The sequence below is a fragment of the Vidua chalybeata genome, unplaced genomic scaffold, assembly GCF_026979565.1.
Source record: "Vidua chalybeata isolate OUT-0048 unplaced genomic scaffold, bVidCha1 merged haplotype W_reject_6, whole genome shotgun sequence".
NCBI classification, from domain to species: Eukaryota; Metazoa; Chordata; class Aves; order Passeriformes; family Viduidae; genus Vidua; species Vidua chalybeata.
Window position 1 is genome coordinate 65,998 of NW_026530355.1, and position 27,327 is coordinate 93,324.

Below are 27,327 nucleotides of genomic sequence, written 5' to 3' on the forward strand. Positions count from 1 at the left end.
GCGCTGCAACAACGTGGGGGACCGCAATGGGCGGAGGATGTCGCGATAAGGAGGGAAGGGTCGCAATAATAAACCCCCCCCCCTCCCCCCCAAAATCGCCGCGCGCCCTCCGCGGCGCGCGGGGCCGGGGCCGCTCGTGCCCCAAGCCCCGCCCCTCGGCCCCGCCCCCGCCCCCGCCCCCTTGCCGTCCCCTATGAAAACCGCCGCGCGGCGCCGCCGCCGCTCCTCCGCCGCCGCCGCGCCTCGGTCGCACTGCGCAGGCGCCGAACGAAAAGCCCACCCCTTCCCCGGCGAAGCCCCGCCCCCCGCGGAAGGCCGCGCCCCCGCGCCCCGCCCGCCCGCCCGCCGCCGCCATGAGCGGGTGGGCGCCCTACGTGGAGACGCTGCTGGCGGACGGCACCTGCCAGGATGCCGCCATCGTCGGCTATCGCGACACCCCCGCCGTCTGGGCCGCCGCCCCCGGCAAGACCTTCGCCAATATCACGGTGAGAGGCCGGGACCGGCAGGGCTGGGGGGGGGCAGCGCGCCGAGGCGTTTCCCGCCCAAGCGCGCGGAGGGCGGGGGGACCCAGTGGCCTCTGAGGGGCGGGGCTGACCCCCCCCACCCTCCCGCGACGGGCTCCGGGAAGGACAAAAAAGGGAGAAAAACGCAAAAGCGCCAGCGTGGAGCGCGGCGGGGCGGGGGGGGCTCGGGCGCTGCCCGTGCCCGCGGACCCAGCGCCGGGGGAGGGCCGGTGCTGGGGGGGCCCTGGAGGCGGGGGGGGCCCGGCGGCGAGGCAGTCCCCTCCTCAACCCCGCTTCGAGCGTTTTGGGGGGTCGCAGGCGGGCGGGGAAGGGGGGGGATGGGCGAACACCACGTGGTTCGACGACCTCCCTCCCGGCTCCCCGTCTCTTTTATTGCACTCCCGTAAGTGGATGGCGGGGGGTCTCGGGGGGGGGGTTTGTGTGGAGGAACCCCTCCCCACTTAAAAACCCTCTAAAAATGCGCGGAATGCGGCCACTTCCCGGTGGAGGAGGGGCGGCCGGGGCTTCCTGTGGGGGAGGGGCGGCGCGCGCGCACCCCCTCCCCCCTCCCCACTTCCCCCCACGGAAATGGAGGGGAGGGGAGAAGTTTGGGGAAGCCCTTGGTGGGAAAGGGGGCCTACCGGACCCCTGGTCCCTGTCTGGGGTCACGGAGGAGTTTTGGGGGTCCCCCGAGGGGCTCTGACGGGGTTCACAGGGGTCCCCGGACTTGAGGTCCCCATGGGGTTGTCTGGGTTAAATGTGGGGTCCCGGAGCGGTTTGCTCGAGGGGTCCTTTCTGGGGTTCCTGGCGGGCTGGTTTGGGGGTTCCTGACCTGTTCTCGCCCGTGGCAGGTGGTGGGAAGTGTTGGCCCTGGAGGGTCCCGAGTTTGGGGGCTCATGGGGATCCCTGGATACTCGGGTGCTCTTGTGGGGACCCCTCGGGGCTCAGGGTTCTCCCGTGGGGTCCCTGGCGGGAGTTATGGGGGTCCCGGGACACCTAGGTCCCTTTTATGGTCATGGAGTGGGAGTTTTGGGAGTCCCTGTTTGCCGAGTGCCCTACAGGGGCCCTGCCTGGGGGTTTGGCGCCTGCGGTGGGTTTTGGTGGTCCCTGGGTGCGAGCCTTTGGGGTCCCCTTGACCTGTCCCCACCCCTGTCCAGCCTGCAAAAGCGACAGGCCTTGAGCAGGGTGGGGGGGGTTACGGCAGTCCCCAGACAGCCGCGTTCCTCACGGGTGGGCTTTGGGGGTCTGGGGTCTGTTTATGGGCTGCCCCTGACCCTTGTACCGACAGCCAGCGGAGGTGGCGGCACTGGTGGGCCCCGAGCGGGGGCCGCTGCTGGTGCAGGGGCTGACGCTGGGGGGGCTGCGCTGCTCCGTCATCCGGGACTCGCTGCTGGTGGAGGGCGAGCACAGCATGGACCTGCGCACCAAGGGGGCTGCCGGAGCGCCCACCTTCAACATCACGGCTGCCATCACCAACAAGAGTGAGGGACCCCCTGGAACTACCCCCCCTGCCACCCCTACCCCACAGCCTGTGTCGTCCCTGTCGCCCTCCCAGCACACCCCCTGCCATCCTGTCCCCTGTGACCCCCCCACCTTCAAAATCACCAACAAGAGGATTCTTCCCCGTGGAAACGCCCTGTCACCCTGTGTCACTGCCCCCCCCACCTCCCTGTCACCCTGTGTCACCCCCTGCCCACCTCCCTGTCACCCCGTGTCACCTCCTGACCAGTTCCTGTCACCACCCATGACCCCAAGCCTCCAGAGGTGCCTCCCATGTACCTTATGGCATCACAGTGTGTCACCCAGTGTCACTCCCCAGGTGCCCCCCACCTTCCCCAGTGTCACGCTGTGTCCTCTCCCCTACACAGCTCCACTTGGCCATGTCACCTGCCCTGTCACCTGTGTCACCCCTGTCCTGCTTCCCGTTAGTGTCCCCCCTCCCCCTTGACCCGGGTCCCCACAAATTACCCCTTGCCAACTCCTGGCGTTCCTTCATCCCAGCTCCTGCCCCCCTGTCTGTCTGGGGCTTGGTGGGGGCTTTGGGAGGCTTGGAGATGACCCTCCCACCTTGTTCCCCTACCCCTGCAGCCATCGTGCTGGCCATGGGCAAGGAGGGCGTCCACGGCGGCTGCGTCAACAAGAAATGTTACGAGATGGCCAATCACCTGCGGCGCAGCCAGTACTGAGGGGGCTGGGGGCGACCCCCGGACCCCCAGGGACCAGCAGGAGCCGCCAGGGACCAGCAGGACCCCATCCCCCACCCCCCTGTCCACCCCTAATCCCCGCTGCCGGCAGCAATAAAGTGCCCTTGTGGGGAGTCGCTGTGGGTCAGGCATTTCGGGGATCTGGGTGCTGTGGGGGGAACCTCGACGTGCGGCCGGGGAACCTCGTGGGGTGCGGCTCCGTCCTCCACCCAGGGTGGAGGAGGCTGCCCCGGATACCCGGGTCCAAGGGTGCTGCCGTGCCCCAGGGGGACAAAGTCCGCGGTGGGGCGGGGGTGACGCCTCAGCACCCGCCCCACGGCGCCCCCCTCCCAACCCCCCGACTCTCTGGAGGCAAAGTTGGGGGGCAGAGGCTTTATTGGAGGGCTGCACTCATGGTGGAGGCTGCCCTTGCAGCGGGGGGGGGCAGTCAGCTGGGAGTCCGGGGGGGCGGTAGGATGGAACAAGCGGGCTGGGGGGACATCTGGGGGGGAACAGAAGGGGAAGTGGGGGGCAGGAACTCTAGGTACTCTGGCAAGCTGTGAGGCAGGGCCCCAGGCGTTCGGGGGGTGGTGTGGGGCAGAGGTGGGAAGTGGGGAGGTGGTGGGATGGGTTGATGTGGGGCAGCGGTGCAGATGTGGAGGATGGGGTGGGGCACAGGGAGATGGGGGGGGGGCTGATGTGGGGTGAAGAAGGTGGTGTAGGGCAGAGATGGGGATGTGGGAAGGTGATGTGGGGTAGAGGGGGAGATGTGCGCCAGGACGGGCAGGCGGAAGCAGCTCTGGTGCCGTCGAGTCCTTATAAGGGCAATGTGGTGGCTCTGGCGCTTCCTGTTCCCCCCCCTTCACAAGCCCCGGCTGACTCACGGAAGGGGGGAAGGGCCCGCAGTTGCCCCACGGCGGGAATTGGGGTATCAGGGGTTGGGGGGCCGTGGGGGAGATGGGAGTGTCGTTCCCCCGGTCCCCCTCACCCAGCATGGATGGACTCAGGTGCTGGGGCCCCCTGCGTGCCTTTGCCCCTGCCATGAGGTGACCCCCCCCCCCCCCCATGGCTGTGAGGCTGGGGCTCACCATCACCCCATCACTGTCACCTGTGGAGCCACGGCACCCCTACATCCTGTAGGACGGTGTCGCTGCCCCCCTCCCACCCCACGTCCAGGTGATCCTGTCACCTGTGACACCTGTAGGATGCTGTCACCCGTGTCATCCCTGATACCGTGTGCCCTCTGGTGTCCCCAACACCTCAGGGCTACCCCAAATCTGAGGGGAGGGGAATGGAAGTGCTCGGGAGGGGGTGGGGTGCAGTACCTCACCGGTGACTCCCAGTTAGAATCAGCAGTAGGGGTCAGTGGGATGTGCCAGTACGAACAGGGGGACTCCGAGTGCCCCCGGTGCTGACTGATGCACGCAAGATTGCCCCCGGTAGACCCAGACATCCTTCACTGCCCCCCAGTGCACCCAAAGTGCCTCCCAATGACCCCAAAGTGCCTCCCAGTGACCCCCAGTGCGCTCAAAGTGCCTCCCAGTGCCCCTCAAATGCACCCAAGGCGCCTCCCAGTGACCCCAAAGCGCCTCCCAGTGATCCCAAGTGTACCAAGTGCTTCCCCGCGTAGCCTCAGAGCCTTGCAGCACCTGACAGCGCCCTCCAGTGTCCCAAATGCCTCCCAGTATCGCCCGGTGCGTCCCAGTACCCCGCAGCACTCACCGCCTGGAACAGGACGGGACAGGCATCCCCCCGGGGCGCTGAGCAGCGGCGGGACCCACTCCGTGAGGCGCCGGCCGCCGACCCCTCCCGCCGCCGCCGGCTCCCCTCTGGCCCCCTCAGGATGGCGAAGTATCGCGAGAGAGGGGCGGGGCTACCCGGCACCAGCCTCCGCCCCGACCAATCCCCGTGGCTACCGAAGGATTTCCCTTCCCGCCTAAACGTGCTCCACCAATGAGAGGCGTGAGGGCGGGGCGGGGCGCACGGCCACGCCCCCCCCTAGAGGCGGTGCTTCCCGCCAAGCCGCGCTCCCTGCGCGGGGCCCCCGCCCCGGCGCCGCGCAGGCGCCCCGCGCAGGCGCACTGGCGCCGCGCCCCCCCCGAGTCACCTTGGGGCGCCGCCGGTGCCGGACCCCGCGCCCCCCCCGCGCCCCCGGCACCAGGGCCCGGCCGTGATGGCGGCGGTACCGGCGGCCGAGAGGCCCAAGACCTCTCCGAAATCCGTGAAGTTTCTCTTCGGCGGCCTGGCCGGGTGAGAGCCCCCCCCCCCCCCCCCCCCCCCCCCCCCCCCCCCCCCCCCCCCCCCCCCCCCCCCCCCGCATCTTCCCCTCGTCCGCCAAAATCGGGATACCGCACTCCTAAACCGAGAATCCCCCTCCCAGACCCTTCAGGTCGCCCCTAAACCACCCCCGGTTCCCCTCCTAACTCCTCAGCCCCCCCCCAAACCCTTTAATTTCCTCGGTTCCCATCCCTACCCCCCCACAACCTCCCCCAAATCCCTTCTGTGTCCCTCAAATGCTCCCCAAACCCCCTTCAGACCCCCCAACCCTCCCATCAAAATCAACCCTCCTCCAAAATCAGTTCAAATCCACTGAACCTTTTCAAAGCTCTCAAAATCCCATCCAGCTCCCCTCAAACCGTTCCTGTGTCCCCCCCCACCAAATAGATCCCCAAAGCTCTTTCTGATTTCCTCGTCACCCCAGGTTTCCCCCGAGAGGGCTGTGCGTGGATCTGGGGGGCTGTGGAGAGGGGTGTGAGTATTTTTGGGGCCCCCTGACCCTACCTGACCTCCTTCCTTCAGGATGGGGGCTACAGTCTTTGTGCAGCCCCTGGACCTGGTGAAGAACCGGATGCAGCTGAGCGGGGCCGGGGCCAAAGGCCGCGAGTACCGGACGTCCCTGCACGCCCTGGGGTCCATCCTGCGCCACGAGGGACTGAGGGGCATCTACACGGGGTATGGGCGCCCCCCTGAACCTCCAAATCGCTGGGGCATCTCTCGAGCCCCCAGACCCCCCTGGGACCCCACTCAAACCTGCACGCCCTGGGGTCAGTCCCACCCTGCAGCTTGCTGGCCATCTACATGGGATGTAGAAGCTCAAAACCCCAAGCACCTGCCAGGCTAAAGCTCTTTCCTGTCTCCCCCCACCCCGTTTTTGGGACTCCTCCCATTCTCTGTGTCCCTCCAGGCTATCAGCGGGGCTTCTGCGCCAGGCCACCTACACCACCACCCGCCTGGGCATCTACAGCGTCCTCCTGGAGCGTTTTGGGGGGGCTGATGGGACCCCCCCTCCGTTCCTGGCCAAGGCAGCCATGGGCATGACAGCAGGGGCTGCCGGGGCCTTTGTGGGGACCCCGGCTGAGGTGGCCCTCATCCGCATGACAGCTGATGGCAGGTAATCCCCCAACCCTCCAAAACGTATCTGTGCCCCCGTCCCCCTCCCCAAGTCAGCTTTTTTTACCAAAATCCCCTTTTTTTTTCCCTGAATCCCAGGCTACCCCCCGGCGAGCGCCGTGGGTATCACAATGTGTTCGACGCCCTCGTGAGGATGGCGAGGGAGGAGGGGGTGCTCACACTGTGGAGGGTAGGTGGGGGGCTGCGGGACCCCAGGATCCTCCCATGACTCCCCTGCTGCCTCCGCAGGGATGCAGGGGTGTCCTCATGCTCTGGGGGGGGGGTGAGCTGGGTCCCCCAAACTGCCATCCCACCCCCCCAGTGCTGTGTCCCCACCGTGGTGAGGGGGGAGAGCATGGTCTGTGGGGGAAGTGGGAATGCAGGGGAGGGTCTGGGGGTGCACAGCACTTACCCAGACATGCCTTTTTCCCCTAGGGCTGTATCCCCACCATGGCCCGTGCCGTGGTGGTCAACGCTGCCCAGCTGGCCTCCTACTCCCAATCCAAACAATTCTTGCTTGACTCCGGTGAGTTCGGGGGGTGGGTCTGCCATGGGGAAGCCCTAAATCCTAGTGCACTCTCCCCCCCCCCCCGTTCCCCTTTGATGTTTTGGGGTGCCCCCAGGGCATTTCCGTGACGACATCCTGTGCCACTTCTGCGCCAGCATGATCAGCGGGCTGGTGACCACGGCCGCCTCCATGCCCGTCGACATCGTCAAGACCCGGTGGGTTCATTTGTTGGGGGGGGAGGTCCCTGCTCCCCTTTAGATAACCACAGATATGACACGTGGTCACCCCAAAACCTCCTGTTTAACCCCTGAATTCTCCCCCAACAGGATCCAGAACATGAGGACAATAGATGGGAAACCCGAGTACCGCAACGGGCTGGTCAGTGAGCGGGCTTTGGGAGGGTGACACCATTAGGGACTCCCCATTAATTTAAGAGGGGCTCCTGTCATTCTGGGAGTTCCTTTTCAACTGGGGGGGGTGTTTAATGCCATTTTGGGGGTGTTCCCTGATATTGGAGGTGGGGGGAGAAATTCAGGTCATTTTGAGGAGATGCCCATAATTTTGGGGAGCTCCCCAGGCATTTTGGGAAGCTTCCCCATTATTTTGGTGGGGGGGGGGGGGGGGTAACCCCTGTCATTTTTGCAAGGTTTCTCATAATTTTTGGGAGGATTCCCGATCATTTTGACAGTGTCCATGTTATTTCAAGAAAATTTCCCATCCTTCCCATGGAAGGGCATCCATGTCATTTTTTAGAAGGTTTCTCGTTATTCTGCTCCTCCTGCAGGACGTGCTGCTGAAGGTGGTGCGGTATGAGGGCTTCTTCAGCCTCTGGAAGGGCTTCACCCCCTACTATGCCCGCCTGGGCCCCCACACCGTGCTCACCTTCATCTTTCTCGAGCAGATGAACAAGTGGTACCAGCGGCTCTTCCTCAGTGCCTGACACCCCCAGGGGGGGTCGGGGGGATCTGACCCCATCCCGTGGGCTCTGTAGGGGCACTTGACCCCCCCCCCCCACATTGAAGGGGCTTTGGGGGCATCTGACCTCTCCCTCAGGTGCTGTGGGGGTGCCTGACCCCCCCCCACATCACCAGGGGCTGGGGGGGGAGGTGGTTCTAGAGGAGTGCCTGACCACCCCCATCAAGGCTTTGAAGTAGCCCTGGGGCCCTACAGAGGGGTCTTGGGCCCTATAGGGGTGCATGACCCACTCCTTGGGGCTATAGGGATCCCTGGGGCCCTGTGAAGGGGCCCTGGACCTGATACAGGGGTGCTGGATCCCTCCCTTGGGGACAACAGGGGATGCCTTGTCCCTGCGGGGCAGCCCTCTAGAGACTGTAGGGTGCCCTCCCCCTGTGCTCCCTTCCCACCCCTCTGGGGGTTTTGTTACCAGCCAATATCAAGGTCACAGCGTGGGGCAGGAGCCCCCCTAAATTCCCCCCCCCACTCCTTTCCCCCCAGCACCTTCCACCCTGCGCTTTGTTAATGAATCATGGATCGTGATAATGTAATTAAAGCAGACCCACAGACGTTGGGGGGTGCTTCATCTCTGTCACACCAGGGGCGGCGTCTGTGTCTGTCACACTGTGGGTGTGGCCTTGCCCCCAGCAGGGACAGGGTGATAGGAGGGGACTCCAAAGGCAGACCCCAAGAACATCCAGCAGAGGCAGCCGAGCTGTTTATTGTCTCCCCCGCCAAATTCGGGAGTCCTGGGAGGGGGGGGGGGGGCTCTCCCTCAGACAGGGGGGCCACCATCACCCCAGGGCAGGTCAGAGCCAGCCAGGACTGTCCGTTCCACCCCCTCCTCCGTGATGGCCGCCAGCCTGATGACTCCCCCGCTGGAGCCGTCCCGCACCATCGCCAGGGCCAGCGCTGGGGGAACACAGGTCAGGAACCCCCCAAACCGCTCATGTTCTCAAATCCCCAAGGCACTCCAAAACCCCGCAGCACGGCCCAAACTCCTCTGTGCCCCAAAATCCTCTCCCAGGGTGCCCCACACCCCTCCACGTTCCCAAAATCCCCTCCCAGCACACGCCCAAACCCTTCAACGCCAGCCAGACTCCTCTGTGCCCCTGAATTCTCTCCCAAGACCACTCCCCCCATCCGAATTCTCCAGTATGCCCCAAACTCACCACGGGCGACGAATTCCTGGCACTGGGAGCGGCTCATCCCAGGCTGGAATGTGGCGTCCAGGAATCCATAGATGTAGGAGCTGCCTGAGCCCCCCACAGCGAAGGGCTGGCGCAGGAGGAGCCCTCCCATCGGCACCACGTACACCTGGGGGGCAGAGGGGGGGGCTCTAGGGCGCTGTGGGGCAAGGGAAGGGGCTGTGGCGCAGAAAGAGGGGACTGTAGGGAAAAGACGGGGTTATGGGGCAGAAAGCGGGGGGCTGTAGGGCAGAGGTGAGTGCTGTGGGGTAGAGAAGGGGACACCGGGAGGCAGAAGGAGACGTGGGGCAGAGCGAGATGCTCCCGGGGACACTCGGGCAAAAGAAGGGACATTCTGGGACAGAAGAAGGGACACTCCAGGGCAGAGAGGGGAACGCTCCGGGGTGGAAAAAAGGACGCGCCAGGGCAGAAGGAGGAATGCTGTAGGGCAGAAAAAGGAGACACGCTGGGGCAGACATGGGGACACGAACTGAAGGGAGCCCACCTGTCCCCCCCGCCGCGGGTCCCAGCCGGCGACGATGATGCCGGCGCTGAGCTCCTCACGGTAGCGGTAGCAGCTCTGCTGGAAGAGGCGGGCGGCCGTGCGCACCCGCGGCGGCTCCTCCAGCTCCACGCTGTGGGGCAGGGCCGGGCGTGGGGCTGGGGGTCGCTCTGCCAGCCCCCCACCCCGGCCCTGCCCCATGCCCACGGCGGGGGGGGGGGGTACCTGTGGAAGGCCAGCTGATAGGCCACGGCGTCGGCCACTGCCTGCGTGTCGGCGGCTGAGCCCGAGCGGCAGCAGAAGATGCGGTCGTGGACGGGGGTCAGTTTGTCTGTCACCCTGTTGGCTATGTAGGCCCTGCGGGACACGGCGGCGATGTCACCGTGCCGGCCGCCGGGTGACAGCAGCGTGACGTTACCGTCACAAAACCAACGAACTGGAGGTGCTGAGAAACCCCTGGAAAGCAGCTGCCGGTCCCAAAGAGATGCTGGAATTTCTTTGGGCAGAAAGTGACGGGTTCTGCAAGGGCATGGGACTTAGAAACGTGGGGTTTTCTGTGGTAATGACAAAAAAGAAATAGGAGCGGGAATCCCGGAAAGCCAGGGATAACCCCTAGGGAATGCTGGGAAATGGATTTTACAGGATTACCAGGATGGAATCAATAAAAGTTATTTGTGTTTTGTTCTAAGATCTGAGGCACTGGGAAGAATTTTTACACATACTGGACCCAAGATTATAATAAAAATAGTGTGTGTGCCCCATATTTTACATATGAATCAAGAATTATATGACTTAGAAGGATGCAGGCAGCCCTTTGGACTGGGTGATTTCAATACGGGTGATTTAAATCCGATTTTTATCAACACGCTGGGTTCTGTGGGACTGAAAACTCTCCCTAAAAGAGGAAAACCGATTTGGCCAACAAAAACGGTATCTGTGGAGAGAAATCCAAAGACTGGGACCAAGAGGACAACCCTTAGCCTGACAATATTTTTTGCGGAAATTATTCCACATAAACAAAGGATCCTTGGGCGACTTTTGGTGACGGAAAACGCCTGTGACAAGGCAAGGTGCGGACACTGACACCCGGGGAGCCCGCCCACAGCTTTGGGGGCGGCTTCCCAGTGGCATCGTAGTGACGCCCTGACAAGAGCGACAGCCCTACGGCGCGGCCCCGGGCCCCCGTGAGGTCACCGATGACGTCGCGGCCCGTGGCGCTCACCCGGTGGTGGTTCGGGAGTCGGCCCCTATGACGACGCCTCCATCGAACTCCACGGCCATGATGGTGGTCTGGGGGAAGGGGAGGGCTGCGCTGGGACTCCCCTTCCCACAGAAACCCCCTTCCCACAGAAACCCCCTTCCCACAGCAGATCTAGCCTCGCTCGACCCCCCCCCCCCCCCCCGCGGCGCAGAGAAATCGATCCGTGCCCCACAGAAAGCGTCTTTCCAAAGAAGTCCCGGTCCCACAGCAACTCTCCCCCTCACTCTTCAGGGAACTCTGCTGCCCCAGCCCCTTCCACCCCACACTCATCCCCAGCCCCACATCGGAGATCCGCTGCCCCACAGCCCGCTCCCTCCACCCCATGGCGGATTCTCCTGCTCCACAACACCCCCACCCCCCCCCGTAAGCCCATCGCGAGTCCGCAGCCCTCCGAGAGGGTCCCCCCCGCGCCACTCACGCCGGTGCTGACGGGCTCCGTCGTCCATTCCCGGTGCGGCCCGGCGGGGCCTGACCCGGCCCGCGGCTCCCACACCGTCACCGCCGCCATCTTCCGCTGCGCTTTACGGCAGCGTGATCGGCACGGCAGGGTTGGGCCGATGCTTTACGGCAGCGTGGCGGGAGGGGACAGGGCGGGATGGGGATCGTGCTTTTCCTCGGAATTAAAACTCTTCCCTTTCCCTCCGCGCCCCAGCCCGTGCACTGACCCCCCGGCCTGACCAGTGCGGACGAGGAGGGGGCGGGTGCTGCTGGGGCCTGTTAGTGGGGGTTACCTGGGCACACCTGAGCAGGGTGGGCAGGGGCCGAGGGAGCATTCGGGGGGCTCTCTCAAGGAAGGATGGTTGGAACATCTCGCAGAGGCTGGGGCGGCCCACGCCGCCCCCAGCCTCTCTCCACCCTCCACCCCTGCCCCATCCCTCACTCCTCCCACCGCCCAGGTGTTGCTCCCTGCAGCAGGACGTGGGAGCCCGGAGTCGTGGGGACAGTGCGGCCCTCGCAGCAGGACAACACCCAAATAAAACAGGCAGGGACGGCGTCTGTGGGCTGCGCGGTGCCACAAAGGCACCTGGGGCTGAGGGGAGGGGGCTGGAGGGTGACACAGAGCATGGGGGCAGCGGAGAGGCAGAAGGGGTCTTTAGGAGTTAAAAAGGGGGGCTCCAGGGTGGTGCTGAGAGGCTGCGATGGGAACCTGGGGGTGACACAAGGAGGCTGAGAGGCAGGGACAAACTGGGGGTGCCTGAGGGTGACAGGTCACAGGGTCACAGCACCCTTAACCCCCCCCTAAAACCCACCCCTACCCGGGTGGAGAGTGCACGGTGGAGGTCGGGGGTCCACGGGACAGTGTTGGGGGGCTTGGGGTGACACACAGGCATTGCGGGCTGAGGGGCAAAAATGGGGGGACTTGACAGGTGGAGAGCTGACCCTGAGGGTTAGGGGTACAAAGGACAGGGCACGGGGTACCAGGAAGGGTTAGGGTACAGCAGCAGCCCTCACCCCAACCCTAAGCTCACCCTAAACACACCCCTAGAACACCAGTGTTCCTCAACAGCAGCTGCAGGAGTGACCCTAATGAAAAGGTAGGGATGATGTTTGCTGGCTAGAGAGTGACTGGTAGAGGTTGGGGACTGAGCACTTTTTTAGGGGTTTTTTAGGGCTTTAAAAAGATATTTTAGGGTTTTTTTTCACAGGAGCTTTTTAGGAATGTTCTGGGAATATTTAGGATACTTTTAGGGCTTTTTCAGGGCTTTTAAAAGATTTTTTTTAGGGTATTTTAAGGGCGTTCTTACTACTAATTAGAATTTTTAGGGTTTTTTTTGGGATGTTCTTGGGGCTTTTTTAGGGCTATTTAAAAATTTTTAGGGCTTTTTTAGGACTATTGAGGGTATGTGGAGGACTCTTAGGACTAGGGTATTTTTAGGTCTTTTGAGGGAACTTTTAGGGGTTTTTTAGGGTCTTATCAGGGCATTTTAAGGATTTTTGGGGTATTTTTAGAGCTCTTTTAGGGATTTGTTTAAAAGTTCTTTAGGGATATTTAGGTGTGTTTTAGGGGTATTTTAAATTGTATTTTAAGGGTATTCTGAGGCTGTTTTTATATTTTTGTGGGGCTTTTAGGACATTTTGAAGATGAGGGTTTTTTAGGGAATTTTTATGGTTTTTTTCGGGTGTTTTCATGGCACGGCACATAGAGGCTGAGGGGCGCTGTGGGGGCTTGAGGGTGACAGAGGCTGGGAGCTGAGGGAGGCACAGGGAGAGGGGACAGCGGGTGACAGAGAGATGCTGAGGGGGGCAGGGGCAGCTGGAGGGTGGCACGGAGAAGCTGGGGGCTGAGGGGCAAAGGAGAGGGATTAAGGGTGACACACAGGAGCTGAGAGGGGGCTTGAGGGGCAGAGGGGGGGCTCGAGGGTGACACACAGAGCCTGAGGGCTGGGGGGCAGAGGGAGAGGTTGAGGGCTGGACAGTGCAGTGGAGATCAGGGCCACAGGGTACAGCTTAGGAGGCAAGTTAGGCTACAGGAGCACAGCCCTAACCTCAGCCTAAGCACCCCCCCTAACAAGAGCCTTTTCCCTTTTCACCCCTGCCAGCAGCAGTGGTTGTGGTAAGGGTTACGTGCTGGCAGCTTTCTCGAGGAGAAATCCAGCACAGAAAAAATCAAGCACCAAGTTTTGTACAGTCAGTTTCCAAGAGGCATTCAGCACCAAAAAAATCCCCTGAGTATTTGGGGGTGGCAGATGGGGTCTCGGAGAAATCCTGCGCCGTTTGGAAACGGAGGAGCCAAAAGGACACTCGGGGCCTGACGGCCCAGGGGGAGCGCCGGGCCCTGGTCACAGACGAGAAATATCAACCCTGTAAAAGCAAACTCAGCAGCCCAGGTTCCTGATGTCAGCTTGCAGGGTGCCCGTGGGACTGTCAGGGCAGCACAGGTTTGAGGTGGGGGCAGCTTGGGTCTGCGACAAATCCTTGTTTATTTGGATTTTTTGGAGGCGGCCGGCCATTCAGGGCCACAGGCCCCTGGAGACAAAGACCGGCCCTTTTCCCTGGGAAAGAAAAGTGGCCAGCCCAGGTTCCTGATGTCAGTTTGCAGGGTGCCCTTGGGACTGTCAGAGCAGCACAGGTTTGAGGTGGGGGCAGCTTGGGTCTGCGACACATCCTCGATCGTTTGGATTTTTTGGAGGCAGCTCGGTCACGGGAGGCTGAGGCTACCTTCACCTTAGAGGAATTATCTTGATTAGTGTTTCCCTCCTTGAGTTGACACAGTCATGCTGCCAGGACAGAAGTGAGTTGATGAACTTTGGACCTGATTAGCATAAAAGATTTGATAGTCAGAGTGCCTTGGCAAGAACAAACACAGCGTTGAAGACTGCAAGAAGACTGAATCAAGAAAGATTGAATCAACTTCTATTAGCAAGACATGTTGCAAAATGGATAAGTTTGTTTGTGATGATTAACCCAATCATTGTAGTAAAAAATTAATAGTCTTCCTAGAATTGTGTATAAGCATGTGTAGCCCATGTGATAAACACGTTTACTCTCCTGTGAAAATGTAAAAAGTTTAATAAAGGACAATAGGAGAAAAGGACCATGGAGCAAAGGTTATTTATGGCCAGGTGCATCTTGACACTCAGCCAAGAGCACACCCTTCTCTTTGGGGATTCCCCTTAAATGCCTTTTCTATTACATCAGCCTGTTGCATATTCATAGACTCTTATGCATACCCATTAACTAATTTACATTTTCCAGGAACTATTTGACATGGCCCCTCCTCGGGTCTGCCTTTTTAGAGCATGCCTGTTTCTTGGCTGTGGTTTTGGCTCCTTCTCTTTATCACTTCCAGTCCGGGTCCCGGCCCACGCTGCCTTCAGACGGTGAATGCTGATGGTTGGCAGATCTGTACAGGCGTCCTCATCCTGTGTTCACTGGATGTTATCCCATCCAAGCAGGCATTTTAACACAAGCAGACTTCTATCAGCTATTGCACTACTATGTCTAAGCTTAATTAACATCAAAATTAGAAACTATATCTTTGGTACAAAGTTATTTAACATCACACATATAAAATCCATTTTAATATCTGTGAAAAGCCAGTATTATAATATGTATCTATAACACTCCTCTCCTGCAAGGAAAGGCTGACACAGCTCGGCTTCTTCAGCCTGGACAAGAGACTTAGACTTGATCCAACTGTGGCCTTCCAGGACCTGAGGGCAACCTACAAGAAAGCTGGACAGGGACTTTGTACGAGGGCAGGCAAGGACAGGACAAGGGAGAATGGATCCAAATGGAAAGAGAGTCGGTTTAGGTGAGGGATTCAGAAAAAAGACTCTCCTGGAACAGGTTGCCCAGAGAAGGTGTGGCTGTCCCGTCCCTGACAGTGCTCAAGGCCAGGCTCCATGGAGCTCTAGACAAGCTGGGCTAGTGCAAGGGGTGCCCAGCCACAGCAGGGGGGTTGCAGCCGTGTGATTTTTCAGATCCCTTCCACGCCAAACCATGCCACGACTCCATGATTCTGGGATACTTCCCCTCCTCATCCTCTGGCAGAAAAAGTAACTGGACCCCAAGTTCCACATTGCAGACCATGTCTTTTAGCAGCCTGCAACTGTTTCAACAGAGGATGAAAAGAGATGAATTTACTGACACGATTTCCCTTTTCTACTGGAAAATTAAATGCTCCACTCCTGTCCACTCACGCAAAACTCTCAGAAGAGGCAATTCTTCCCCACGAAATGCTTCACCTCAGCCAAAGAAGAAAGAAGCCACAAGCCAACACTCTTTATTGCTACATTGTTTGATTTGGTTACTTCTCTAATAGGAATTCCTCTCGGGTTTTGTTTGTTTCTTTCTCTCTTTCGTTCCGCGGGGCGCGCGGCGGCTCCTCCGCTGGGTTCGCGGAGGCAACGGAGGAACGTTCGCGACCTCCGGTGGTTCCGCAGCAGCAGCAGCAGCAGCAGCAGCAGCAGCAGCAGCGCTTCTCTCGATCGGTTTTCCGCTCGACTTTCCACTCGCTCCCATCCCCTTCTCCCTCTCACACTCACTCCACTCCCGTCCCGTCCCGTCCGTGTCCCGCCTCTCCCAGCCCGGCTGATGCCGCGTCCCGCAAGGCGCCCCTCGGCGGGGCCGCCCCGTGCCCGCCCCTGCCCGTCCCGCCGCGGAGCCGCCTCCGCCGGGCTCTCTCCGTACTGGCTGTGGCGCCGCTGGAAGTGCCGCTCGCTCTGGTGCTGGCGGAGCAGCGCGGGCTCTGGCCCGGCCCCGGCCCCGAACGAAGCCCCTGCCGCGGTTCCGCCCGCAGCCGCCCCGCTGCCGCCCCGCGCCCGCCCCGTCCCCGACAGCGTCGCCGGCGGCTTCCCCGCTCCGAGCTCCGCCGCTCGTCAGCTCGGCCGCCGGCCCCGAGCCGCCGCAGTCCGGGGCGGCTCGGCAAGCAGCGGCGCGCCGGGCGCTCGGCTTGCCGGGGCAGAAGAGCGGGAGCGCGGTGCCGCCCGCACGGGCGGAGAAGCCTCCCCTGGAGCAGCTCTACCGGGAGGGCCCGCTGCTGGGGAGCGGCGGCTGCGGCAGCGTTTACTCCGGGACCCGGCTCGCCGACGGCGCCCCGGTAAGAGACGGGGCCCGGTCGGAGGGGGCGGCGGGCGGCGGGCAGCGAGCTCAGCCCGGCGCTCGCCTTGGCTTGCAGGTGGCCATCAAGCGAGTGTGCCGCGATCGCATCCCGGAGTGGGCGCGGCTGGTGAGTGAGCGGGGCCAGCGGGAGAAGGCGGCGGGGCGTGCCGGGCGGGGCTAAGGCGAGGCCCGGCAGGGTGGCAGCCGGAAGGCTGCGAGGGGAGCGAGCGGCGAGTGAGCGGGGCCCGCGCAGCGTCCCGGGCCGGGCAATGGCGAGCGGCGGCGGGGCCGGGCAGGGGGTGGCCGAGGCGCGGCGCAGCATCGGCCCCGCTGAGGGCATCGCGGTCCCCCCGCAGCACAACGGCGCCCTGGTGCCCCTGGAGCTGGCGCTGCTGTGGATGGTGTCGTGCCCCGGCTTCCGCGGCGTCGTGCGGCTCCTGGACTGGTTCGAGCTGCCCGACGGCTTCGCGCTGGTCATGGAGCGTCCGCAGCGCTGTCAGGACCTCTGGGACTTCCTGCACGAGCGGGGGTTCCTGACGGAGCCCGTGGCGCGGGGGCTGTTCCGCCAGGTGCTGGAGGCCGTGCGGCACTGCACCAGCCGCGGCGTCCTGCACCGCGACATCAAGGCCGAGAACGTCCTCGTCGACCTGGCCACGGGCGAGGCGAAGCTCATCGACTTCGGCTGCGGCACGATCCTCCAGGACACGTTCTACACCCGGATGTCAGGTGAGCCCAACGCCGGGGCCCAGCCGGGCAGCGGAGGTTCCCCCCTTGGCTGGCAGAGGGGGAAGAGGGAGAGAGGGAGGGGAGGGTGCGGAATCCTCCCTCAGCCGGCTGCAGCCAAGTTGCTTTTCGGCGGGGCAGGGGCTGGCTGTTGTGGAACGGGAGCTGGCTGGGAGGGAGGGAGGGAGGGAGCAGCATCGGCCTGATGAGCTGTGCCCGTGTCCCATAGGAACGCCGGAGTACAGCCCACCAGAGTGGATCCTCTTTGGCTGCTACCATGGCCAGCCAGCCACCATCTGGTCCCTGGGCATCCTGCTCTATCACCTGGTCTGCGGGCACCTTCCTTTCCACACAAATGAGGAGGACATTGTCCGGGGCCAGCTCTTCTTCCCGCCCCGGGTGTCTCAAGGTGGGGCTGCGCCTTCAAGGCTCAGGAGGAGGAACGGGGCTGGGAGGGGGCAGCTGGCACATCAGCGTCCTGCTCTTGCAGCTAGTGAGGCGGTTGATCTCCTGGGCTTAGCTGGAGGAGGTGGCATGTGTGCCTCTGTGCTGCTCTCCTCCGGAAGGGAGGATCCATGGGAAACTTTTGGCTGCAGCTCCGAGCACTCCTAGTGTGGCCTGGGCACTGTGGAATGTGGGAGAGCATGGACAGGAGCCTTGTCCCGCTGAGTGGCGGTTTCTGTTTTCTCTCTGCAGAGTGTCAGCACCTCATCAGGTGGTGTTTATCCATGGACCCCGCAGACAGGCCATCACTGGAAGACCTTTTTGAGCATTCTTGGCTGCAGGAGCCCTGCCTGGCCCAGGAGACAGCAGAGATCCATCCCTGTGCTCAGTAGGATCCAGGAGCCCAGCAAGTACCAGCTGCACGCGTCTGGTGGCACTCCAAGAAAACCCCGGAGCGTTTCCCTGCGGCCGTGGCACGGAGGAGAGAGCGCAGCCGAGGAGATGCTTCCGCTGGTCCCCGGCGAGTTGTGGAGGGAGCGGCTCAGTGCTCCCCGTGCCACTGGAGAAGTGGTGGCAGTGCGGTGAAGGTGCCACGGACTGGAACAGGGGAAACATCCCCCTGCAGCTCAATGGCATCGGGATGTCCCCGCAAACCGAGGCACAGCTGGCGTGTTCTTCTGGAGCACCACGTGGAGCTGGGAACACCATCCTGGAGCTGGCCGCTGGCGGGGCAAAGCCGAGCGGCTTTGGCTGCGGCCCCTTCCTGGAGGACACACTCTGCGCCCCGATGAAATCAAGATGAGTCCCCAGCCGGCACAGGGGCGGGGGGATGCTCGTGCTTCCAGGCATGGCAGGGCTCGGCCTGGCCACGCGCCGCAGGTTCCCTGCTTTTTGTTGGGAAGGGGACGGATGTTGTGGAAGGGGAGCCGGCTCCTGGCCTTGCTGACAGCTTCTGCCAGCCAGCCTGGCACGGGCTGGGGCGGGGGCAGCCAGCCTGACAAAGCATCCATCCATGTGGATGGGGGCAGCAGAGGGGGACGGGTTCCGAAGCCGTGCCCCAGCTGGTCTGCTTTGCAGGCCCTCGAGGAAGGGGTGCGTTTACGGGCGGGAAAGGTGGGGTTTTTCCCCACCCGTGGACAGGTTTCATTCTCGCATGGAGTGGTCAGACCCTCCTCAGGCCTGTGAAATGGTGACAGGCTGTGTAGCTTCTTCTCGTTTCCAGGTCTTGTTTTGAATTGACTTTCATGCAATTGTTCTTTATTTTCCCAGGAAGATTACACCTGGTGCCCGGACCGGACGGGGAAGCGCCTGCACCATCCATGGGCACATCCAGTGCCAGCGCTACCCCAGGGGCCACGGCCTGTGGGGACATCCCCTTCAAGAAGGACGAGGACCTCGTGTGGGATCAGCTCCTCTCCTGGCAGCAGGTCTGCAGAGGTGGGTACCCGGCTCCACAGCTGGGCTGGCAGAAGGGCTTCGGGCAGAGGGCAGCGGGCACACGGGCATCCCGCCCTTGCAGCTGCTGAGGAGGCTGCTGTGCTGTGCTGAAGCGGAGGAGGTGGAACGTGGCCTGCCACGCTGCCCTTCTCTCGAAACAGAGAATGGCTCGGGAGGTTTGGGCTCTGAGCACAGCCAGCAGCCTGGCCCGGGCACAGGCCATGGCAGGACAGGGCACAGGAGCCTTCTGTGACTGACCGTGGCTCTCTGGTTTCTCTCTGCAGGCTGCCAGCACCTCATGCCATGGAAACGGCTCCACTCGGCCTGCCAGGCTGGGAGGGCTGGAGGGCGGCGGGTGTTCATTTGCTGTCAAAAATAAATCCTTATATTTTTTTGTCATCATCATGATCAGAGCATTTCTTTCATAATTTTCCAAGCTTTTGGCCTCCCTTCCTCCAGGGTAATCTTTTTGTGTCCTTCCTCAGCCACTTGATGACATTTGGCGGGGGGGTTAAGCAACATGGAAAATTCAACAACAGCTCCTGTTGCCAACTGCAGCAGCCCCTTCAAGAGGCCTGAGCTTCCAGCGAGGTCCACGTGTGCCTTGCAAAAGGGAGTGGTTTGCAGCGATGGGGTTGTCACCCTGCTGCAAAAGCTGGGAGGAAGTCAGAAGTGGCAAAATGCCATTTTGGCTCAACCCCCGCCCAAGTTCTTAATCTTTCCCCTCTGCTCCATGGTGGGCAGGCAGGGCTGGACTCCAGCAAGGTTCGAGTTCTTGGTGCTCCCTGGCATCAAGGGGATCAAGTAAACTCTTGTATGCAGTGACTGCAACAGGGCTACTGAAGGGAAAAAGGAAATGTCGTGAGGTGGGGAATCCTTCTTGTGTCCTTTGTCTCCCCAGGAGCCCCTTGGAAAGGGAAATGCCCACACGGGTTTATCTGACTCCTTCCCAGCCAGCCTTTCCCTCAGTCCCGGCTCTCATTTGCTCCGCAGGCTTCAGCAGCTCGCTCAGCTCAGAGGAGCTCTCAGAGGAGAAAACGCTGCCTGGCGTGGGGCTGGCTGATCCCTGTCTCACCTGGATTCCATTTCCCCGCTCCCTCCCCCATCCAAGAGAGCGAAGGATCCCCCGCAACCCCCCGGTCCTGCAGCAGATCCCGGGCACGTTCCCTCCTCCGCTCCTTGGTGGCCCTGGGGAGGCTCCAGAGCCCTCCCTGTGTGCGGGACAGCTGCTGCAGCACCGCTGTGCCAGCGTGCGAGCGGCGCCCCAGGAGCAGCTGCGCGAGTTCCGAGTCTGAAGTGGAATCCTCAGCACACACAAATGACAACTGGCATTTCAGGGGCTGGCAGGAGAAGCTAAATCCGTCTGCTCGCTGCCCTTTCGAGCCATGGCCACGCTGATGCAATTGGAAGAATTGCCCCCACCCAGGAAGCTCTCAGGTGGAAGAGAGGAGCAAAAGCCATGTGTTTCTGAAACAGGAAATATCAGAATAAAGCTCCTTAACGCTAATTTGCTATTTAAGAGGGGATCATTTATTCAGGCGTGAGGTCCAGTGAGGGATAACTCCTAACCTTATGTGGACATGCAATTTGACCAGTGTGTTGCTTATACACAGTCGCTAAATGTGTATTACAATTTCTCCATTTCCATAAAACCCACCCCAAGTTCCCAGATTCAGCCCTTGTTTTCTCCATCACTGCATTCTTGAGCCACATGTCTTCTTCTTATCTGCCAGCCATCCTTGCTGGGACAGCAGGACCTGCATGCCTTTTTCCTGTGCTAAAAGTTCACAGGCACGGTAAAAATGGAATTAACCCTTTTGGTAGCAAGGCCAAGGCTTTGTGTGGCCAGGCAGGGGCAGGCAGGAGGCAGAGCTGTCAGCAAAGGAAGGGGCCAGCGAGGTGGGGCAGCCGGGGGATGAGGACAGCCGGCAGGGACAGAGGCGCAGGGCAGGGACACCGTAGGACAGCCTGGGCTGCAGAGGGCACAGGCATGTGCAGCAGCTGCAAGGCCCTGACAGAGCCAACCTGTGCAGCACTTTGGCCGTGGCTGCTGGCCCTGGCTCCAGGAGGGGACAAGTGACCCTTGCAGGCCTGGGGCCTCATTGCCTCCTTGTCCCTGCTCAGCAGCCTGGCAGGGGCCGCCCCATGGTCCTGCCCTTGGCATTGCACAGCCCCACATGCCAGTGCCCATCCCGGGAAGAGCCCTGAGCAAGGAGGGAGGGACAGGATCTGCCTTGCCAGGGGCTGGGGCTCAGCCCTTGGCCCTTTGCATTCCTGAAACACATCCCCGCGATTTCCCTCATCCAAGCCCTGGCACTCAGAGCAGCTGAGGAATGGAGTCACATCCAGGGCTGTCCCCAGGGCTCAGGACTGGGGCCAGGTCAGTGAAATCTCTTTATTGCTGATCTGGCCGAGGCCATCGAGGGCACCCTCAGGCAGTTCCAGGTGAGCCCAAGCTGGGTGGCAGTGTGGCTGTGCTGGAGGGCAGGAGGCTCTGCAGAGGATCTGGACAGGCTGGAGCCATGGGCCCAGGACAATTGGATGAGGTTCACCAAGGCCAAGGGCCGGGTCCTGCCCTGGGCTCACAACCACCCCAAATCCCTGGCTCTGCCCTGCCCCTGATCCCCACAGCCTGTCCTGTTTCCTCCATCCCTGCATTGCCAGGGACTTTTTGGGACAAGGCAGCTCTGCTCTGGGGATGGAGGGAGGTGCAAGTGCCACCACTGCAGTGGGAGCCAGAACTCATCAGGTTTGTGTCCTTTGGGGGTCAGAGCTGGTGAGAGTCAGAGGCACAGGAAGTTTCTCTTCATGGCCATCAGACCACAGTTGAACAGGGTACAATTTAATAACAATCATGCTCTTCCCTGAGCTATGTGCAACATCCCAGCAGCATCTGATGAGTCCACCATCCACAGGTGATTTTCATATTAAAATTAATTTTAGACAGATGTGGTTCTGTGATAGATATAACCACAATTAAGTTCTTGTATCAGGATGCTCGTCCTGGAGCGGGGGCAAAACAGTTCAGAACAATTTCTGAGCAGGGGCCCGCTGGTGCTGCAGCAAGTGCTGGCTCCCACTGAGGCTGCCTGGCCAAGAGCAGCCCCAGGGGCACAGGGCACAGGTATAGCAAGGTGGGGAGGAGAAAGAGCGGGGACGAGATTGCCCTTGAAAGGCAGTCGTGCTCTGGGGCCCGCTCCTGGCCAGGGAGCCTGCCCAGAGCCGTCCCCTGCTCGCTGGGGCCTTGAGGGGCAGCTGTCCAGCTGGGCCAAGCTGTGCCAGCAGCTCCAGCCGTGCTGGGGAGCCTTGCCAGCTCCGGGCCCTGCTGTGCATGAGGGTCCCAGTGTGCCACTGGCAGCTGGGGCCTCAGCCACTCCTCTCTCCAAAGGTGCTCCTGCCCATCTTCAGAAGACGAGCCTAACAACGCAGGCAGAGAGAACTTGACCCGTCTTCCCAGCTCTTCACTTCTGTCCCCATCTGCCCTGCCACAGCTGCAGCACCGTCTTGAGCCCTTCCCCAAACTGACCCCTCCACAATGAGACCCTCAGCCCCTGAGCCCCCTGGTCCTGTTCCCCAAGCACGACTGAAGGTGGGCAGGCCCTGTCTGCCAGGGCAGGGCTTGGCCCACATTTTCTGTTCAAATAAAGAAATAGAGTTGTCAGAGATATGTCCAGGGCTGAGGGCACATTTCCTCCAGTGGGATCATCTGGGCCTGGACTTCATGAGGCACACAGGGATGTTTTGGGGTCTCTGCTGAGGTGTGCAGGGATCCCTCATGAGGCACACAGGGATGTTTTGGGGTCTCTGCTGAGGTGTGCAGGGATCCCTCATGAGGCACACAGGGATGTTCTGGGGTCTCTGCTGAGCTGTGCAGGGATCCCTCATGAGGCACACAGGGATGTTTTGAAGTCTCTGCTGAGGTGTGCTGGGATCCCTCATGAGGCACACAGGAGTATTTCTGGCCTCTCCTAAGCTGTGCAGGGATCCCTCATGAGCTGTGCACCAGGGTAAATGTCAGGGTTTTTTTTACTCTTCACAGCACAACAAAGGGACACTTGGCCAAGGTTTTGCAAGGCTGGGAGAAAGCCTCTTGCAAAGCCTGGGGCCCAAAAGGCTGTGGGCACAGCGGCCGGGCAGAGCCCATCCCCTGGGGCCAGGCCGGGCTGCTCAGGCCGGGCCGGGCCGGGCCGGGCCAGGCCAGGGCCCCGCAGGGAAGGGCCGCGGCCCTGGGCTCTGATGAGGCTGCTGAGCTCCGCCCTGGCCCTGTGCTGCAGCCCAAGACATTTCCAGCCAGGGCCGTGCCCTGGGCCACAGGAGGCACCGGGGCTACAAGTGAGGCCGCGCCTTCTGGCTCTCAAGGGGGCTGGCTCTGCTCCTTGGGAGGATGCAGAGCCTTGTGCCTCGGCCTGATGGTGCAAAAATCCCCCCAACATCCCTCTGTTTGCAAAAATAAAGGCTTTGTGCTCATTAATAAGAAAAGCTGGGTGGGTGGTCTGCAGCTAATGTTCTTCTGTTGGCTGGGCCCCAGTCCGTACTCAGGTCTCAATGACTGACCCAGACCTGAGCTGCTCTTAAGACTGATTTGATCAAAGGCACTGAAGTTCTGTTGACTACAAATTCTCCAGGAAAACAAGCACAGGAACTTGGCTAATGTTGGTGACAAAAGCAGAGTGCAGAGTTGAACCTTTGAGGCCACCTCACTGCCACCTCCCCCCACCCTTTTCTTTTTAATTGATTTAATATTCTGAGTGCCCGTTCTTGCATGAAATGGGCCCTCAGCAAGGAGCTGCTGGGCCTCCTTGTGGTAAACAGGTGAAATGAAATTAAAAGGAGGCTGATGACTTTTATGAAAAATGTGCTTGTTTATTAAAACTTAGAACAACAGAGGCCGAGGCCTCAGGGTAAGCCTGGGGCCTGCGCCACAAGCCAGAGGTAGCTCTAACAGCACTGTGTGACAAGGGGGTTCCTGCAGACATGAGGTACCCTCGAAAGAGCCCGGCTGCTCCGCACCCAGGGATTTTTTAAAGTCTCTTAGGGATGCTCGATTGGTGCGCTTTGGATCCTCTTGCCGACCGGTCCTTTTCTTGGTCGCTGATCGCTCTATAAGATGGTGCAGTCCTGACCAATCATTTTGGAACACAGCAAACTTATTGGGTGGCTCGTTTCCCAATCGTAGTTCCAGTTGCTGTCATCACCCTATTATTATGAACAAGTTCAGTATCGTTAAAGTTGTTAAAACACTTACAGTTGTGATAAGCTAATTATGTCAATAAATGTTAACCCTTATTATACCCTCCCACTGTTAACACTCCCACATACACCCTTGTTGTACCCCTCACTGTTAATCCCCTTACATATACCCTTTGTTATTAGACACCCTTGTTGTACCCCCCCCGATTTATTAAAGAAATATGGATATTGATCTAGCACCAATATCCAACTGTGACGGACAAAAACTCTCTAACAGTTTAAAGTTAGAAAGTGTATGTTTATTGCGACGCCAGGCAGCGTGCAGGATGGCTCCCAAATACGCACCGCGCCTCTCAAATGATTACAGAGTCCTTTTATCCACACAAGAATTGACTACCCAAAATAAAAATACATATTCATAATTTAGTACATCCCATTCCTTGCTTCGTATGCTAATCATTCCGAAAGCTATTAAGCATGTGTAGTTTGTTCCTTGAAATGGGTCAGTGGTGCCTTTCATGAGGAGGGGTCCCAAAATGAGGAAGTAAATGAAGTCTTCCTCATTTTGACCTTTCTACCTTTTCAATGCAAATATGACAAATGAACCTTGGTAGAGCTCCCATTCCTTGTCTTCAATTGGTTTCAGAACAGAGGAGGCCCACAATTGTCTTATGTTCCTAAAAGCTATTTGTCAGTTTCTATATTCTTCATTATAAACCCAGCTAACTGAACATTGTGTTGACAAGCAATCAATTATTAGTTAACTACTAACTCCTAACTTCATCAAGGCCTACTTACAGAGTCCCTATATTTTAATTAACTATAGTAAGGCTTATCTCTAACTAAAATCTTAGCTCCTCTAAAATCTCTAAATCCCTTAAAGTTTATCTTTCAACCCCACTGTTACTCTTTGTTCTTACACATCCTGGTTGTACCCCCCTTGTGCCCTTCCCACTGTTAAACCCCTTACATACCCCTGGTTGTACTCCCTTTACCTGTACCCTTATTGAGTCCCTCGGGTATTGCCTCTGCTGCTCCCAAAATGGCAGTCGGAAACAGTCCTGGTGATATGCAAATTAAGCAAAGCAGAAGAAAATCCAACCAAAGACCCTAGAAACAATGAGCCAACCTAAAATTCGGAAAACTAAGTGACTGGACCTGCTGGGGAAAAGCCCACCTATTCCATCAACAGGGTTTTGGAGGTGACCACCACCTAGGGTAACCGGACTAGAATGAGGACCCTAGCCGACGAGCCAGAAGACGTCTTCCTAGGCATGCCCGTGAGGACGGGAGTCCCAGTTCTGCTGTGAAGCAAAACTGATCACCTCCTCCTCTGCGTTGCTGAAGGGAGCAGCGGTGGTGTGCGCGACCCCTCGGGCCCCCACCCAGAGCTGATCACTTAATAAAGGCCTTAAAAAGGAGCTGGTCTCCTGGCCCATTTCTATCACTTGGGGGCTCGTCCGGGATAGCCACGCCCACCAAGGACACCGGGACTGGGACGGCCGCCCACCCTGGGCCTCCAGGACTGCTGGCTACTCAGACCGCAGGATCAGCCTTTGACCAGCGACGCACAGGAGTGCCGGAGGAGTAAGTAACCCCGGTGGCGGGCGAAGGGGGCGTGCGAAAGGTGTGTGAGTGAGACGAGGGCCGGCAGCTCGGACCCTCAAAGCGATTGTGGACCCCCTAGTATCGCTGTTTTGGACTCCCGCGAGGGGGCCGGCTGGGAACGGGGGGAAGCGAAAGGACTTGTTGAGTGAGGCGTCCCCTGGGGATAGTAAGGTCCCCCCGCGAGCATGCAGGGGGTAGCCAAGTGTGAGTGGCACGCAGCAGGGCTAGTCTCCCTTGATAGGACCGTTGCGGTCTGGGTAGGTCCAGGCGTGTGGAGTACCCAGGCAGTGTGTGAGTCACACGCATCACAGGGTGACCCCAGGCACTGCCGGCACCAAGCACCCACGGAGGTCCTCACTTCCCAGGACCGGGTCAGACGTGCCGTAGGTGGTGCGCTGCCGCGGTCTCAGGGAGGAGACCGTGAACCCACAGCCAAGAGCACTGGGGTGGGGAGTCTTTAGGTTAAGGCAAGGACAGGCACCACACATTCCCGCACACATCCCTTGACCAAGTTAAAATGATTTATTAACCCTTGACCAAGTTAAAATGATTTATTACTGTACTGAAATTTGGCCAAAGCTAAAATTACAAGGGAAGTGGCCCTGGTATGGGACTCATGATCCATGGATCTGTTCCCAATTAAACCAGTATTTAAGAACCCAAGAGAATCCTGATATAGAGCAACTGACATATGCTGCCTGCTGGCAGACCGAGGATGCGGGTAAAGGACGTGTGAAAATTTGTAAATTAAAGAAAAAAGAGGAAAATAAGGAGGAAGGTGAGGAAGAACAAACAACTACCAAGACTTGGGATCCTCTAGATCACCTACCCCCTCCTCCTCCAATTTACCCAGTCCTAAATCCCAGCCCCTTACCTGCTCCTCCCACAGTGATCCTACTACCACCTCCTCCTAATGTCCCTATCCAAGTCCCTAATCCTGTTCCTGTTCCGACTCTTCCAGTGGTAACCCTAGCCCCTTCCTCAACCTCTCTCTCCACCCTGATTCCTTTGCAGGCTCCATTAACAACCAATTCGACCCTTACCACAACCTTTCTTTCTTCTCCAACCACTCTACTTCCCCCTAATATTTCTAATCTTAAACTAGAGCCTTCACCTCACCCAATAGTGACTTTTCCATCTTCTCCTAGCTCTGCTATATCTTCACCTCCCTCTTCAGCTCTTCCATTGCCACCCCAAACCTCAAACCTCAAACCCCAGTCATATGAATTTACATCCTTCCCCCTCACCTGCGTCTATCCCCTTACCACCTCCTAATTGGGATTTGAGTTCATCTCCTTCTTCCACTAATCAGCAGGACACTACAGACCAGATAACTCCCCAAATTGATAACGCCATTGATGGCCCCTGGTGCAATACTAGGTCAAGGGCATCAAAACCTGAAAAAATGACGCCCTCAGGGAAGTCCCAATGGGAGGGATGTTGGGAGGGATAGGATTTGTAAATGCACCACTCACAGCTTCTGAGGTTTGGAGCTTTAAAAAGGAGTTGGGAAATTTGGTGGAAGATCCAGTGGGTATTTCAAACCAGGTGGACCAGTTACTCGGACCTAGTATTTACACCTGGGGGGAGTTGAATTCCATTCTTAACATTTTGTTTTGTCCTGAGGAAGTCAGGACGATAAGAGCGGCAGGCATACGGATATGGGAAAGGGAGAATAGAATAGGGCCTCCTGGAGACCTTAAGATGCCCCTAGTAGATCCAGGATGGCATCTGAATCGGGAAGAAGGCAGAAGGAGTATGAGAGACTACAGGTCTCTAATAATTAGAGGTATAAAGGAGTCTGTTCCCTGGAGCAGTAACACCAAACTGGCCTTTGAGAGTACTCAAGAAAAAGATGAGACTCCAGCAAGTTGGCTCAATAGGTTAAGGAGA

At 59.6% G+C, this 27,327-nt stretch overlaps 4 protein-coding genes across 4 annotated transcripts; 3 read left to right on the plus strand and 1 right to left on the minus strand.

The window, feature by feature from the left end:
* Positions 1–258: 258 nt before the first annotated feature.
* On the plus strand, positions 259–2,823 carry PFN1 (profilin 1). The gene is made up of 3 exons (XM_053933895.1): positions 259–485; positions 1,792–1,984; positions 2,592–2,823. The coding sequence occupies exons 1-3, from the start codon at positions 354–356 to the stop codon at positions 2,687–2,689; spliced, it is 423 nt and encodes a 140-aa protein (XP_053789870.1). The 5' UTR covers positions 259–353; the 3' UTR covers positions 2,690–2,823.
* Positions 2,824–4,744: 1,921 nt separating this feature from the next.
* Positions 4,745–8,107, plus strand: SLC25A11 (solute carrier family 25 member 11). The gene is made up of 8 exons (XM_053933893.1): positions 4,745–4,936; positions 5,486–5,638; positions 5,871–6,077; positions 6,176–6,266; positions 6,512–6,602; positions 6,700–6,799; positions 6,911–6,962; positions 7,369–8,107. The coding sequence occupies exons 1-8, from the start codon at positions 4,860–4,862 to the stop codon at positions 7,522–7,524; spliced, it is 927 nt and encodes a 308-aa protein (XP_053789868.1). The 5' UTR covers positions 4,745–4,859; the 3' UTR covers positions 7,525–8,107.
* Positions 8,108–8,234: 127 nt separating this feature from the next.
* Positions 8,235–11,035, minus strand: PSMB6 (proteasome 20S subunit beta 6). Its single transcript, XM_053933894.1, has 6 exons — positions 10,907–11,035; positions 10,450–10,517; positions 9,453–9,584; positions 9,231–9,360; positions 8,711–8,855; positions 8,235–8,450 (listed from the first exon to the last, which is right to left on the minus strand). The coding sequence occupies exons 1-6, from the start codon at positions 10,994–10,996 to the stop codon at positions 8,314–8,316; spliced, it is 702 nt and encodes a 233-aa protein (XP_053789869.1). The 5' UTR covers positions 10,997–11,035; the 3' UTR covers positions 8,235–8,313.
* Positions 11,036–14,931: 3,896 nt separating this feature from the next.
* LOC128783236 (serine/threonine-protein kinase pim-1-like) lies at positions 14,932–19,042 on the plus strand. The gene is made up of 7 exons (XM_053933874.1): positions 14,932–14,987; positions 15,518–15,617; positions 15,731–16,030; positions 16,109–16,159; positions 16,389–16,758; positions 16,985–17,164; positions 17,452–19,042. Exons 1-7 carry the CDS (start codon positions 14,932–14,934, stop codon positions 17,589–17,591), a joined length of 1,197 nt encoding a protein of 398 aa, XP_053789849.1. The 3' UTR covers positions 17,592–19,042.
* Positions 19,043–27,327: the final 8,285 nt, after the last annotated feature.

Coding starts and splice junctions, on each gene's coding strand:
- PFN1 (XM_053933895.1), top strand. CDS start 354: ATGAGCGGGTGGGCGCCCTACGTGGAGACGCTGCTGGCGGACGGCACC. Junction 486..1,791: donor AGACCTTCGCCAATATCACG/GTGAGAGGCCGG, acceptor TTGTACCGACAG/CCAGCGGAGGTGGCGGCACT. Junction 1,985..2,591: donor GGCTGCCATCACCAACAAGA/GTGAGGGACCCC, acceptor CTACCCCTGCAG/CCATCGTGCTGGCCATGGGC.
- SLC25A11 (XM_053933893.1), top strand. CDS start 4,860: ATGGCGGCGGTACCGGCGGCCGAGAGGCCCAAGACCTCTCCGAAATCC. Junction 5,639..5,870: donor CTGAGGGGCATCTACACGGG/GTATGGGCGCCC, acceptor GTGTCCCTCCAG/GCTATCAGCGGGGCTTCTGC. Junction 6,267..6,511: donor GGGTGCTCACACTGTGGAGG/GTAGGTGGGGGG, acceptor TTTTTCCCCTAG/GGCTGTATCCCCACCATGGC.
- PSMB6 (XM_053933894.1), bottom strand. CDS start 10,996: ATGGCGGCGGTGACGGTGTGGGAGCCGCGGGCCGGGTCAGGCCCCGCC. Junction 9,361..9,452: donor TATCAGCTGGCCTTCCACAG/GTACCCCCCCCC, acceptor CCTGCCCCACAG/CGTGGAGCTGGAGGAGCCGC. Junction 8,451..8,710: donor CCAGGAATTCGTCGCCCGTG/GTGAGTTTGGGG, acceptor GTGTTCCCCCAG/CGCTGGCCCTGGCGATGGTG.
- LOC128783236 (XM_053933874.1), top strand. CDS start 14,932: ATGCCACGACTCCATGATTCTGGGATACTTCCCCTCCTCATCCTCTGG. Junction 15,618..15,730: donor GCCTCCGCCGGGCTCTCTCC/GTACTGGCTGTG, acceptor TTCCGCCCGCAG/CCGCCCCGCTGCCGCCCCGC. Junction 16,759..16,984: donor GTTCTACACCCGGATGTCAG/GTGAGCCCAACG, acceptor CGTGTCCCATAG/GAACGCCGGAGTACAGCCCA.